This window comes from Erpetoichthys calabaricus, chromosome 2, assembly GCF_900747795.2.
Source record: "Erpetoichthys calabaricus chromosome 2, fErpCal1.3, whole genome shotgun sequence".
NCBI lineage: Eukaryota > Metazoa > Chordata > Cladistia > Polypteriformes > Polypteridae > Erpetoichthys > Erpetoichthys calabaricus.
This window is the reverse complement of record NC_041395.2, coordinates 168,454,863-168,471,013: the sequence shown is the minus strand read 5'-3', so window position 1 is coordinate 168,471,013 and position 16,151 is coordinate 168,454,863. Positions and strand designations below refer to the sequence as shown.

Below are 16,151 nucleotides of genomic sequence, written 5' to 3'. Positions count from 1 at the left end.
AGTGTCTTAAATTGGTTTGAATCCTACCTGGCAGGTAGAAAATTCTTTGTTAGTTGTGGTAATTATACTTCAAAGACACATGATATCCTATATGGTGTTCCACAAGGCTCTATCCTGGGTCCGCTGCTTTTTTTGATCTACATGCTTCCATTAGGTCAGATTATCTCGGGGCACAACGTGAGCTACCACAGCTATGCTGATGACACACAGCTGTATTTATCAATAGCACCTGATGACCCTGACTCTGTTGTTTCACTGACGCAATGTCTTACTTGTGTTTCTGAATGGATGAATAGTAATTTTCTCAAGCTAAATAAAGAGAAAACAGAAATTTTAGTGATTGGCAATAATGGATATAATGAGGTTATTAGAAATAAACATGATGCATTAGGATTAAAAGTCAAGACGGAAACAATTTAGGGGTAACTGTTGACTGTAACCTGAATTTTAAATTGCATATTAATCAGATCACTAGGATAGCATTTTTTCACTTAAAAAACATAGCAAAAGTTAGACCTCTTATATCATTGAAAGATGCTGAGAAATTAGTTCACGCTTTTGTTTTCAGTCGACTAGATTACTGTAATGCACATCTCTCAGGACTACCCAGAAAAGATATAAATCATTTGCAACTAGTGCAGAATGCAGCTGCTAGAATCCTAACTAGGAAAAGAAAATCCAAGCACATTTCTCCAGTTTTGATGTCACTACACTGGATACCTGTGTCATTCAGAATTGACTTTAAAATACTGCTTATGGTTTACAAAGCCTTAAATAATCTCGCTCCATCTTATATATCGGAATGTCTGACATCTTATATTCCAAATCATAACCTTAGATCCTCAAATGAGTGTCTGCTTAGAATTCCAATTGCTAAACTTAAAAGAAGTGGTGAGGCGGCCTTCTGCTGTTATTCACCTAAAATCTGGAATAGCTTGCCAATAGGAATTCACCAGGCTAATACAGTGGAGCAGTTTAAAACACTGCTAAAAACTCATTACTTTTAACGTGGCTTTCTCATAACTTAATTTTAGTTTAATCCTGATGCTCTGTATATTCAATTAATTATCATAACTATTCATGGTGGCTCTAAAATCTGTACTAACCCCTAGTCTCTTCTGTTTTTTTTTCCAGGTTTTCTGTGGTGGCGACCTGCGCCACCACCACCTAATCAAAGCACCATGATGTTCCTACATTGATGAATTAAAAGCCAGAAGTCTACATGTCCATCATCATCAAGTCCTTCCATGAGAACAATAAATACAAAGAGGACTGATCATTTATGTTAGGTAGAATGCCCAGAGGGGGCTGGGTGGTCTCATGGTCTGGATCCCCTGCAGATTTTAATTTTTTTTCTCCAGCCATTTGGAGTTTTTTTGTTTTTTCTGTCCTCCCTGGCCATCGGACCTTACTCTTATTCTATGTTAATTAGCGTTTAGTGTCTTATTTAAATTCTTACTTTGTCTTTTTTTCTCTTTTCTTCATCATGTAAAGCACTTTGAGCTACATTATTTGTATGAAAATGTGCTATATAAATAAATGTTGTTGTTGTTGTATGGTGGAAATGTTGCCATCCAGGGTTCCATGATCGTCCGGGCACCCCCTGGTGGCCACGTCCTCCCATAGGGATGAGCTTCTCAGCTCTGTTCCGGTGGCCCCCAAGCAGACCAGGACGGCTGCCCTCTCATGGTCCAGGGGAGGTATTGTCCCTCTCGTGGACCGTCCAGGCGTCCCGGCTGGGTAGGTCCCCCGGCCATTTGCCACACTCATAAAAACCTAAATTTAAAAAATGAGTAGTGTAAACAGGTTTTTCCTGAAGCAAATAAAGTTTCTGCTGAATAACACTAGAACACTGAAAGTATTACATACTGTAGGAATATCCTTGAGTTGCATGCCTGATGGGAAAACCCTGAAAGAAAACATTCATCTAATTCCTAAAGCTGCTTAATCCAAATTTATGGAGAGAGAGTTGGCTGCATTGAGGACCAGGCAAGAACCAACCCTGGACAAGGTGCCAGTCTACAGAAGGTCACGCTCAAGCATACACACACACACACACACACACACACATACATACGTGAAGAAAAGTATAAGGAATTAGAATAGAAGAGAGCAGCAAAACAGCGTATACCTTCAAAATGTCAAAAACATCTCTTCCTTGACGATATAAACCAAAAACTTCTTGTCGAACATGAATACAGGAGTATGGTTCATTATCCAACAGTTGAAAAGGGTAATCACTGCTACCTTTTGGAAGAAAGTTGTATATCTGTAAAAGGAAGAGAAGAAGACCCATTACTACGTGAGTGGATCCCAGTGATACATTGATAAATGCTCACAGGGATCATAATTACACCATGCCTGTTTGTTTTTCAAAATGAGGAACCTGTCAATACGGTGTGTAGCTTAGCCAACATTTGCCATGTGCCACACATTTATTTCACAACTTTCTGTTTGGCATTAGCTGTTCTCCTTGAATGTTTTTTTTTTCACCATCTGAAGGCAAACTGTTTAGGCTGACTTGTGTCTCTAAATACAAAATACGAAGAAGGCAGAAAAATAACAAGCAAAAGCTAAAGAAAAAGGTTTATTGTTAGTGTTCTCCTCCTGTGTGCTATGTAAGTAAAATTCTAGAGAAGGCAGTCATTATGCAGTTAAATGACCACCGCAATAATCATGCTATTCTTGATAAATTTCAGTCAGGTTTTAGAACAAATCACAGTACAGAAACTGCACTTGTTAAAATAGTAAATGATTTGCGGGTAAATGCAGACAGAGGCCATTTATCTGTTCTCATCCTCTTAGACCTGAGTGCTGCATTTGATACCATTGATCACAATATTCTTAGAAATCGCCTTAGTCAATGGGTGGGACTCTCTGGCAGCATCTTAAATTGGTTTGAATCCTACCTGGCAGGGAGAAAATTCTTCATTAGTTGTGGTAATTACAACTCAAAGACACATGATATCCTATGTGGTGTTCCACAAGGCTCTATCCTGGGTCCGCTGCTCTTTTCGATCCACATGCTTCCGTTAGGTCAGATTATCTCGGGGCATATGTTAATTAAAGTTTTTTCATATATAAACCTGTTTGATGTATGTGTTCCAAAATATTTCAGGTAAGAAAGACTGAGGTTTTGAGGTAAGGTTTTTATATTCTCTAATCATGGTGCTTGAAAGAGATGATGTGTTGTATGTGGATTAGCACAGTAAGAAATTCACTGTACCGAGTACATCTGAAAATAAAGATCAAATAAACCTATAAAATAAAATGCCTCATGAGGGTGAGGGTGATCCTGTATGTGTGATGAGCTACTTCTCCTGCCAGACACCTGTCTTGGTCCCATTGTGATGACTCCTATTGCTCTGATGAGAATAAAAAAAGAAATTGTTATAGTGTCCTGTAGCCAAAGGTCAAAGGTCATTGTGCCACTGTGATCTGTGAGGTTTATTCCGTATACATTATTTTATGTAAAACAGATAATTGAGGCCATAAATAAATATAGCTGAAGCCACGCAAACCAGCTGACAGAGAGAAAGCCCTGCTGCCATGTAAGCAATCTGACAGGGAGATGGGAAGAGACATGTGGAGATTTACTTGGGCAGGCTATGGAAAGAGAATAGGTGAATCCCATGGTTTGGCGATTAGTTTATGGTCAACTGTTACGGTGTGCTATTTCTATTTAAGCTATGCCACCAGATACCGTATTCATGTTTGGAAATGCATGTTCTTATTTTGGACACAAAGATTGTGAGAAAAGTATAAAGCTCTGGCAACAGCCCTGAACATTAGAGCTCACCTATTGATGGATGTAAGACATCGATCCTGCCCGTATCTAGGAAACATTCCTCCTGCAGTTGGGGCAGTCCAGACCTGACTGCTGGAACCCCATGACTGCATACTTTGCCTTTGAAAACTGTATATTTGTCTCTAGCCAATATTAAAAAGGAGTGTTTTGTTTCTGTTTCATCATCTTAGAAACATTGCTGTACCACTAGGGAAGGATATAATATATATATATATATATATATATATATATATATATATATATATATATATATATATACACAACTGAGAGGGCACCGTGATGGTTGTTTGCCGACTTGCAGACCAACCACAAGCGTTACCCGGTAGGTAACCACCCATACAATCAGATTGTGATTCAGACTACAAATGCTATGAATGTAATTACCCTGATCTCCAGGCTATCAAATAAATGAACCACACACCGTGGCGCAAGGTAAAGAGGCTTTGCCACTGACGTCCAAGGTTCGATCCCCGAAAGGGGTGCAGTGAATGTGTACGCCTGATGAGCCCAAATAAGGGCGAAACACGTGTCGCGTACTGTTTGCATTATTTGACAGTAAACTATGCAACATATATATATATATATATATATATATATATATATATATATATATATATATATATATATCTGCGGTGGGTTGGCGCCCTGCCCGGGATTGGTTCCCTGCCTTGTGCCCTGTGTTGGCTGGGATTGGCTCCAGCAGACCCCCGTGACCCTGTTTGGATTCAGCGGGTTGGAAAATGGATGGATGGATGGATATATATATATATACAGTATATATACTTTTGGTTTAGTGAAATATGGAATCTCTAACAAACATTTACCAGGGAGCATGTGCACCCTGCTGAATGCATCTCATCTTATCCATATTTCTCCAGTCTTCAGACGCCTTCTTTAGGTGTTTAAAGCCATTAATATCTGACGAGTATAATATCACATGAAAGTCAAGCCATAAAAAAAGAGTAGTGTAAACAGATTTTTCCTTATGCAAATAAAGGACTTCACTGAATAACACTAGAATAATGGAAATATTGCACAGGAATATCCTTGACTTATATGCTTGATGGGAAAGTCCTGGAAGAAATCTGACTAACTCCTAAAGCTGCTTAATCTACGTTTTGGGAAAGAGAGTTGGTGGCCTTGGGAACCAGTAAAGAACCATGCCTGGACAAGATGCCAGTCTACAAAATGGCATGCTCAAGCATAAACACACACACACTTGAATATGTGAGCTAGATATACACTTTGGTTTGAACACACACCTGAATGACTAAAAAGAAAGAAAATTAAAAAGAAAAATCTTCTGACTTGGCAGTCCCAGTGAGGCGTTATGCAGACATATTGCTGTTAGTATAAAGGAGCCCCAGTAGCATTTCTTGACGCACTTCTGCTGAATAATTTGTTGGCTGAAAGTCCTCAGTGTTAGTGTGTCAGAGAGAGGATGGGAAGCATTGTTCATAATGGCACTCAGTTTTGTTTAATTCTCTCCTTTGCTGATACCTCCAGGGGGTCCAGAGTGTGTCCTATAACTGTGCTTTCCCTTTTAATTGCTGTAGCTTTTTGATTTGGTGGGCCTTTCTTGAAGTGATGTTACCAGTCTAGCACATCACAGCATAGAAAATCACACTGGCCATCAAAGAGTTGTAGAAGATGTCACTACCCACATTAAAGAAACACAGTCTCCTAAGGAAGAAGCGCCTGCTCTGCCCTTTCTTTTATAGTTCCTCTGTGTTATGAGACCAGTCCGACCTGTCATTAATGTGGACCTTCAAGTACTTGTAGGAGTGGAAAAACTCTACAACCACTCCTTGAATAGTTAAACTGGAATGCTGGGAAAAAAATTAAGGAAAATATAAGGAATAGAACAACATAACAATAATGGTGTTTCAAAATGCTGTAAAAACATACAGGAGATGCTCTTACTAAGAAGAGGATGAATTTCAGATATGAAGACTGATCACAGGATGGCAATCAACTTACATTTTAATAAAGGGCGTGCTGGATTTTAAAAGTGGACCGAGGGGCTTAGCTAAAATATACATATAGGATTATCTTGTAAGTGTGTGATTGACAGTAACATCTTGTCCTTTGAGCATCTCCAGCACTGGCATCATATTCTACATGTTTAAATGATTTGCTATGATATTCACAAGTATAATTAAGGGACATTTACTGTACATCAAAACAATAATGAATCACAATCAGACATTATTTAGGGTAGATGTATCTGTAATAATATCAGATTTATTTGGGATTGGGCACACTGTAATGATTCTATTTGGAATAACAATTTGATATTATTTTTAGATTTTTAAAAAGCTTAATATTCAAAAATGTGATTTTTTTTTTCAGTAAAACATTGAAGCTATATGTACATCCCAGTAAAAGAAATAGTAAAATATTTAGGAATTGATTTGTAAAGTTCAGTAGAAAAAAATGTTACATTTTGCTCCAATTATGGGAAAAAACAATAAATAAAAAATGCATAATTAATAAGAGACCTGTCAGTACTTTGTTCAAAAGCCAAATACATCTTGGTTAATATGCATTGCACTCGTATTAAATGTACTTCAAAAAATAACCTTAATCAAATTTGCTATAGTGTAATTTGGAAATATAAATATCGCTGCTTGAAAGAAACAATGGATATTAATAAACAGAACCAATGTTCTAGATGTTAAAACTTCAAAAACAGTTTTTAAAATGAATTTCATTAATAATTACCTGGAGACAGCTTGTGGAATGTCATCTCTAAATATGTTTTTGAAAAGATGGGCAGACTTGAATTTTATTGAAATGCAGTTTTGATGTTAACAAGATCACTGTTAAGTTATCCATAAACAGGGACTTACATCTTGGACGTTGGCCTTTAAACACAATTTTCTCCATACTAAGATAGAGTTTGGAATACCAAAGATATATGTTATAAAAATAAACCATTTTTTTCCAAAGGTGTTTTGAAACTAGTGTTGTTGTAATCCCTGTTGTGCATATTCACACTTAATACGAGCTAGCTCAAAGTTCAGTTCACACAGATTAAAATGAACAAGTTCATGTTCAGGGTTCACAATTTTGAATTCAAAGTTCAAAGTCCCAAAACTGAACTAATTTGTGTGCATTTCTTCAGAATTTTTTAAAACTAGCTGCTCTGGGCTATCCTTTTTCATTAGAATGGAATGGCGGAGTGGTGGCTCTGAGGCTAGGGATCTGCACTGGCAATCGGAAGGATGCCAGTTCAAATCCTGTAAGATGCCAAAAGGGACTCTGCTCTGTTGGGCCCTTGAACAAGGCCCTTAACCTGCAATTGCTAAGTGCTTTGAGTAGTGAGAAAGGTGCTATATAAATGCAAATTATTATTAATAGAACTATCTCCTACCCATCCATCACCAGCCCCCAATCACTGCCATTTCATAAAGTAAATGAATAACTGTACACTACTATAGAATCACTGATAGAAGGCACGAAAAACCTATGTATATGTTTTACCACTTAATATATCATAAAGCAGAACAACTCAAAACAGATGTAATTCAGCAGTAAAAACATTTTTGGGTTACACTTTAGGTGGTGCAGTGGTAGCGCTGCTGCCTCGTAGTAAGAAGACCTGGGTTCACTTCCCGGGTCCTCCCTGCGTGGAGTTTTCATGTTCTCCCCGTGTCTGCGTGAGTTTCCACCCACAGTCCAAAGACATGCAGGTTAGGTGCATTGGCAATTCTAATTTGGCTTCTTTTGGTGTTCATAATGCTTATAAAACATCAGTAGATAGGTTATTAATGTTGGTGCTGTGTGGCAATTAGACATGATGGGAAAATAACTTGTTAATATGAAGGCTTCACAAGTCTTATACTAAATATCAAGAGAAATGCGTTACAGTTAAGCCACCTCAGACCACCTCCAGGTGAGGTCTTGTTAAAAGGTCTCATTGTAGAAATGAATAAACACTTTACGGATACTTTGTAAGTGTTATGAAGATCCTAAGAAGCCTTTGTGATGATCTTGAAACAGAAGAGTAAACGAGTATCATTTTGCAGTACTTTAACTAAAGTGTTACCCATTTTTTGTTATGCAGTGAAAGTGGTGCACTAAAGGTATATAGTAGCTGCAAATGTAATTTTATTTAACTTGCATGAACAAAATTATGTCAAGTACCAACACAGGCCAAAACTCTAAGAAAAAAGAACCAGGCAGTGGAAATATAAGCAAAGGTTTGTTAAGGCTTTGTTAACGCTTTTTTTTTTATATTTACAGTATTGATTTTATTGTAATCGCACAAGATTCCATACAAATAGATCAATTTTTACAAAAATAGGATTGAAACCAAATCAACCCCCATCCCTGAGAAAGAGAGCATGGCCAACAGAGCAAAACTTAAAGCTAGTAAAAATAAGTAAATCGATGAATTAATAAGTGAATAAAGATAAATGGAGAAGAAAAAGAAATGGGGAGAAAATCTGTTTCCTCAGTGCCTTTAAGAGCTTAATGTAAAATGTTATTAATAATTAATAACGCTTTCTTGTGATCACCGTTCACCCACAGATATTTACCTAGACTGGTTGTTTGCTTCAACTCAATGTGTTGTTTCAGATTCATTGCATATGTGACTGATGTTTGGATTTGATCTTTCAGACCAAGTGGGTACAATTTGCATAAAAAGTGTATGTTTTTTTGCATATTGATTTGTTCATACAAGTCCTTCAGATGTTCATACAAACTGACTTCAACAGTACCAGTGACAGTGTTGTTTGATTGCTAGCACTAGCCATGCCAGATACCTGTGGTGTTATTCATTTTTGCCTATTATTCCTACTTCTGTTGCTTGAGCATCAGTCACTCATGCCCATGTTCATTAGTTGCAAACTGATTCATTCAGTTCCCCATTCACCAAAAATACGAGTACGTTTACTGAAAAGTGCTCATTTATCATGTTCATGAACAACACTGGTTGTAATCATAGCTTTGGAGACACTTGTTTCCAATTTTCAAAATGGTATATACTAATGCTAACATTACTTTATTATTATTCTGAAGATACCATTTTGTGTTCTGGTTTTGAAGGCTTGTCATCATGTTTACGCGTTGATTCATCATACTACAACAATAAAAGATGGTAGTACACTGCACTTGACATCCATATACAGTATTTGATTATCTCAATTAACAAAACACATTTCTTTAATATTTCAGTTAGGAGCAGTTAAAAAAAAATATACTGAAAGGAACTTTGTTTTGTTTCTTGACTTTAGCTTCAGCATTGGATTCCCTTTCTGTCTTCCTGTGTTTCTGACCTCCGGTCTGATTTAGACCTTATCACCACTCTGCCCTGCCTCCTGTGTGTTCTCCTTTTTCTTAGAGACAGATTTTAAGGTACTTCCAAAAAGATTTTATCATGAGGACTACTTACTGTCTCTCTATTGTGTATACCATAAGTAATCAAACAGAGGCTTGAGAGCCACTTGTGGTTCTTTGTTTGTATATACAGTATGCATCTCTCCATTTAAAATCATATTTTCATTATTTTATTTTCAGCTATAACTTTGTTTGCATTTGTAGCTTTCATTATGCATTTAAATTTGTGCCTAAATATGAGTACTGATTTCAGGTGAAAAGGTAACAAAATCTTGTTATCATCATGATTTGCATAGACTTTTTTTATGATCATTGTCAATCAGTGATTTAAAATGTCATGGTAGGATGAAGGAACTGTAAAGCCAAAGCTAAGCGTAATTATGAAGATGAACAATGAACATTTTTAGCAGAGTAGGAGGATTTAGATTTTTTTTTTTGTGGAACATAATTGAAAGTCGTTTTTCTTAATATTATAAACTTTAATGTCACATTTTAAAGCTTAAACCTGCAACGTGATTTCACCTAACGTTATACTAATGTCAATTGGGAATTTCACAGAGTTTCTGAACTTTGCAAAAACAAGCTAAATAATTTGAAACAAAGTCATTCAGACAGACCCAGTTCTTTTGAAGACTTAGCAAGCACTCTGAGACGATAACGCTTTGTTCGGATCAACTGGCATGAAACGTCACCTGTGCTAAAAAAGCTGTACTATGAAGGTGAATTTGTGAAAAAGTGCATTACTGTAACTATGTCATTGCTATCTTTTTTCCCCGAAAATGACAATTTAAAGTGATTGGTATCAGATCTCTATCATGATGACACACACGGTTGAACACAGAATATCTGACATACGTAATGCAACCAAAACACAATTGTTTACTGACCTAGAGAAATGCCAGTATTTTGGCCTTGCTTTGGAAGAGTCTTGAGATGTTCATGACAAGCCACAGTTTGCAATTTTGGAAGGTTTGTTTCAGACGATTGTGTAGTAAAAGAAGAATTACATGATATTGTTGCATTAAAAGGCAGGACCCATGGTATTAACATAAAAGAGAAAATGATAAGTGTTTTTGAGAAAGCAAATATGAAATGATCAAATCTCACAGCAATATGCTTGGATCTGTGCATGGCCTTGTGGGACTGTATAAAGTTGATGTGAGGTTTCCAGAATTTTGGACTTTACACTGCATCATCCAACAATAGCAACTGGAGTCATAACACCCGCGTTAGAGATTGTCAGTTTTATTCAAACACATGCTTTCAATCACAGACAGTTCAAAAATCACACTGCTGAGCTTATTAAAGAGTATAAAGACTTTCCCAGAGATCTGCCACAACACTGCACTGCAAGGTGGATTTCAAAAGGAAAATTGCTTTCGTGTTTGTTGAACTTTTGGATGCAATAAAACAGTTCTTGAAAGAGAAGGAAAAACATACAGGATCTAAATCTGAAAATATCACAGATTACATTTCTCATTGACCTTTTCACTGTTGGATCAGATTGACTGAAATTCCCTTTAGTGACAGTTCAAATAGAGAGATGATTGAACTTTTTGAGGATGGCAGATGTTATGAGGGAATACATCCCTGAATTTTGGAACAATGTGCTGATATGGAAATACTGTATCTCAATGTCAAACGGACAGCAATGAAGCCGCTGTCAACATTTGATTCAACTTGTGTTTGTTTGAATCATTTTTTTTTTGCCCTGAATCATGTGAAATCACAGATCTGTTTGTTCTTACTGAAACACATCAAAGAGTGGGAGAGTGAAAAGGATTGTAAAATCAAGTAATTCTAGATGTCCTATTGAGTCAAAAGCAGCTACTTGTAGGTTATGAAGAAAAACAGCTTTAACTATTTAAATAGTCTTCCTTCACTGTAGAGTATGGGAAATTCTTCTGAGAGTATGTGCACATGTGCATACAGTAAATAAATACTTTACAATATGGCAATTTGTAGTGATATTGCATTTTTTGAGTCAAAATGTGTGATTGGTTTATCAGCATTGGTGTATATGGTCATTGTTTGTGTTTTTGCCTTTCCAGCCTTCTTCTTTATTGCCTGATCTCACTGCCTCATTGTTGCCATAATTAAAACTGATTTTTTTTATATTTGTACAAACCCAAGATTCTGGGTTCTAGTATTTTAACGCCTGCATGTAGATAGCGGTCCAAGCCCAAATTTATGTTATTTATTGCATAGTAGTTCCAATTGTATAATATCTGTGGTGAAACAGACAAAGAGGAAATTTTCAGCTGGAAGATGAATACAGCAAACAACAGTCAAGCCTAATTCCAATAAGCAAAAGTCTGTCTTATGTATCATCAAAGCTCAGAAGTGTAAACAAAAATTGAAGACAGAAAAAGAATTATTTGAACCAGAAAATCAAACATGAATTCAAACACCAATGAAAAGTGTATTGTTTTTATACAAACTTATATACCACAAAGTGAGAGGTGCAGACCTTTGTACTGTTGACATTATGACTTGCAGTCATCCATACTATGTTACACAGATATTTGATAGTAATTGACAAACTCAATAATATTGTTTAAAATATCCAAGACAAACAGTGTCTCAAATCTATTTGTGAGAGACTTGGTTAGAATTTTATTATCTATGTTTAGCAAATATATTGGTCCATAGAATGCACTTTAAATTAGGTTTTGTGCTTAGACTGCAACTTACTAGATCTGCTGTTAGTTCAGGTGCTTGGCCAATTAATAATATGCCTCGATCAATGGAGCGCAGTGCACATAGGGATCCAGGGGAGGCTCTTAGGTGAAGTGTAGTTTCTTCTGCTGGAAGCACTTGAGGATCTGAAAAGCGAAGTTCCACCTGAAAAAGGAAATAACACCAAAGCTGGTTACTAGAAAAGACCCTCTTGAGGATTCATGACATACAGATTATTTGGACCTAAAACATGGATATACTGTATACACTAGAAAAAGTAGGCTTCTGTTTGAGTGAACCTCTGTATCTCACTAATTTTCTGCGGAAAGATGCAGCTAAAGTCTATTGAGATATAATATTCTAGAACTGCCTAGAATAGAAACTTCCTGTCAGTCTTCTGTGATGTACCATTTATAGTTTTTACCACTTTTTTTGCAATTTTTCTTTAAGATACTCCCCAACTGTAACTTTTCTGTTGGCATAGACCACAATACACAAAAAAAAGCCAACATATTAGACAACCGAACCAAACTGTAATGTGAAGACCAACTGCCTTCAGTAATGAAGTGGAGTCCTATCAAGACTAATTGCAAACCTTTCAAGTTTCTCTAAACACTAAAAACAACTTATTGAAAAACCTGAAGTGTAGAACAGTATCTGATTATGGTACACATACAGAATCTGTATTTCATATACTGTAATAAAGCATACAAGAGACATCTTTAAATAGTAACCAAGGAGAGAATGCCCATCAAAGAATTAGTCATTAAAGCATCATTTTACATAGTCTTATTAACAGATTTTAAAGCAGCGCCACTAACTACCACACCTCTGTGCCACTAATATTAATACATCACTGCTTACAATACTGCTAACACATAACATTCTATGGCAGTTACATTAGAATGTGTCAACTTTCTACAACAATGCCGGTGTTGCAATGATTACCGATGCACGTAATCTTTACCTGTTTGCATTTAAGAATTAGATCCAGGTGTAACTTTGATCATTGTTGGTGATACTCTTCCTGCTTATCACTTTCTGTTACAAAAGGCTAAGCTTTTATTTTTAAATTTTTTTGTCCTCACATCCATATCCCCCTTCAGATGGTGGGGGGCAGTTGGGCTCTTTGTTTGGGAGAGAACAAGTACCCCATTGGACTGGTGGCAAAAATAACTACAGATGTAGACATTTGGACACACTGTAGGACATTTACAGAGCTACACATTGTGCTCACATTTGGGTTTATTGAGACTATACATAATATACTGAGATTTTCTAAAAATAATAAAAAAATGACAATTTCTTCAATTTGAAGTTGGAGAATATTTTTACAGTAACAGCAAACACTAAAATTCTCCAAGGACTAGAGAAGCTTTGATGCTGCTTAATAAAAATGGGCTTTAAGGCCTTGCTTCAATACCTCTGTTAGGCAAGTATTACTATGGAATGCAAACAAAGCCTTTGTTAAGGTCTTGTTATATAGCAGTAAGTGACTATCACAGGTACCATAAGTAGCTCCTTTTGTAATGAGTCGTCATCCATGATATCTAAATCTTATGAAGGACAAAATCAGCATTTGTTAAGGTCTCGTTACACAGCAGTAACAGAATAATAGATACACCTAGGGAGTATCTGTCTTAAAGCATTAGTTCTACACAGACTGTCCACCATATTGTACTTCTCATTGATTTCCCTGATCTACCACTTTAACCCTACTTCTTTGTTTAGGATTAATAAAATTAGCAATTTACCTTATTTGCAAAACATTTGTTGACTTTTAAACGGCTCTTGTGTGCTATCATTTCCCCATTCGGCAAAACACTGTACACGAGCACATTAAAAGCAGGTGACATGCTCATAGTCACAGGAATTGTGATGAAGAAATCCCCCTTTGACTCTGGAATGATACGGGTAGCTCTTTAATCAAGAATACATGATACAGTGGTCTCCATACAGCACATTTCAGTGATAAGGCTTACATCAAAGCCCCTGAAGCAGATTAAGCATACAATAAATTAGAAGAACTACTGTAAATCACAGGCAGGCTATTTCCTCAGGGTCACATGGCTGCCTCAAAAATAATAATGTGTTTTATTTATATATCAACTTTCTCAAAGTCAATGTAACCATACATAGTATTAATAATAGGACAATAAAACACAAAACCACCAATAAAATAATAACATTAGAATAAAAATAAAGGTAAAACATATCACAAAAACACTAACATAAACTACACAAGAAGAAGAAAAGAAATCTACGAAAACTAAGAGTTAAGACAAAGACTGACCGACAAGGAAAGTTTTGAATTTAGTTGTTATGGAAGATAGAGAGAGCAGTCTCAAATGCATTGTGGTAATGATTCCAAAATTTGGGTGGGCCATTACATTGAAAGACCTACACTGTGGTGTAGTGGGTCCACAGCTCACGTCAAAAACGCCACTTTTTAAATAAATAGTTACCACACTCGCGGCTTAGCGAGGGGGTGTGGTATGTGTGGCCGAGCGGTTCCTGGGTGATGTGTGATGCGGACGGTCCTCACTAAAGTGCCCAGGTGAGGAGTCCTCCACATCTGTAACTGGTGCCAGGAGCTGCTAATTGCCACATCTGATCCACGTCCCCGTAATAAATAGAAGCACGAGGCGGCTAGAAAAAAGGTTCAGGAAAAAACGAATGGAGGTTGTAGGAGATGAAGGCTGGAAGCAGGTAGAGGAAAGCTGGTGCAGGAGAGCGAGAGCAAGCACAGGCTCGCGCTGATTGCGGGCAGCTGAGCAGTGAGCCTAGGTGTTTGGCCGGCACCCCGGGAGTAGTCGATTGTGGTTGCTCCCGCTGAGCATGTAGTGAGGAGCGGGAGTGACCGGAAGGAGGATGGTTCGCTGCATAAGGCCAAGAAGGCAGCTGGAGTCAAATCTTGGGACATGAAAGTCCCAGTGTGAGCGCCCTGGTCGCTGGGGAGCCCAAGTCACGGTTTGGTGAAGCCTACCGGAGCCAGGGATCGTCAAGGCGAACAGACCAGAAGGAGAAGGTAGAAAGCAGGTCAGCTGCAGGTAGGGTGGCTCCCCTGGTGCATAGCCTCAATGGGAGAAGCAGGGGAGTCGCCAGTAAAAGAAGGAATCACGCTTTGTGTTTTTAAAGAGACTGCTTGCAGCCATTATTTTAACCTCGTTGTTTTTAAAAGTTTTTTTCTATTGGATTTTAACCTCCACTTTTCACCTATTTTAAGGATTATTTATTTAATGACATATATTTAAAGCACTGCACTATTTATTTGAACACTGTTTTGTTTTGTTGGTTTTAAACAAAAGAACTTAGCACTTTTTGCACCATCCCCTTGCTTTGTTGTGCCTCACTGTCTAGCTCATCGGTGACATTACCGACGGTGTCGGGTTCAAGAACTCCCAGAAGTCAGATGGGAGCATGGAGCGAACCCGCATCGTCACACACACATAGATAGATTGGTCTGGGGGGCAACCAGCAGTTCAGTGCCAGAAGTACATGTGGAGGATGACATAGTGGTGGGTAGAGCATGCAAACCTTTGAGTAGACGTTTGTGTTGTATACGCAAAGACAATGGTAACCAAAGTAACCAATAAAGTTCTGGAGCAATGTGCCGTGTACACCTAGTGTAAGTCAGTACCTTTTGAAGCTGAGTTCTGAATAGACTGGTGTCCATTGAACATTTTAGCTGGTAGACCAGTGAACAGAGAACTACAACAAACAAGTTGGGGAGTAATGAAAGCGTGAACCAGTATTTCAGCGTTTGTTTTGTTTAGGAGAAAATGAGGATGAGTAACTGCTTTAACAATGTCTAATATTTGCCTAGAAAAGCAAATGATCTAAAAATAACCACTGTGAGTTACAGTGATAAACTTTAATCTTTGAGATGTTCTTGAACCTCTAAAGCAATCACTTATTGCAATGGATTAGAATCCTGGCAAAGTGGGGAACCTCCATATCTACAGGTCCTGCAGTGCAGGGCACCAATTTCAGCTCCAACCCTGATCATAATTGTGTTAAAGAAGGAAGGAATATATAAGGCCAGTGGAGAAAAAGTGGGAAACAATTAACAGTATGGATGCTGATACAGTGTACAAAGAAGCAAACAAACATGTGAAAAATCAGAAGTTGACATTTGTTATAATGGGCCATTTTGCTTATATGTTTTCTGCCTTCTCCTTGATCATTTTGAGGATTTTGACATTCTAATTGTGGATGTTTAAGGTCATAGATTACGATTCTTACATTAGTTTTTTTTCATTTAAAGCTTTATTTTATTTTTGCTAATTTAATTCTACCATTACTAGGGGGCTCCGCC

The 16,151-nt window shown here is 37.4% G+C and overlaps 1 protein-coding gene across 1 annotated transcript in view; it reads right to left on the bottom strand.

Annotated features, from left to right (window-relative positions):
- LOC114669502 (alpha-2-macroglobulin-like protein 1) overlaps positions 1–16,151 on the bottom strand; it is a 100,276-nt gene that overhangs the window by 40,213 nt on the left and 43,912 nt on the right. The window contains exons 13-15 of the mRNA XM_051922566.1: positions 13,588–13,733; positions 11,849–11,998; positions 2,132–2,269 (exon numbers count right to left, since the gene is read on the bottom strand). Of these exons, the coding sequence (XP_051778526.1) occupies positions 2,132–2,269; positions 11,849–11,998; positions 13,588–13,733 (434 nt within the window). The remainder of the gene's footprint in view (positions 1–2,131; positions 2,270–11,848; positions 11,999–13,587; positions 13,734–16,151) is intronic.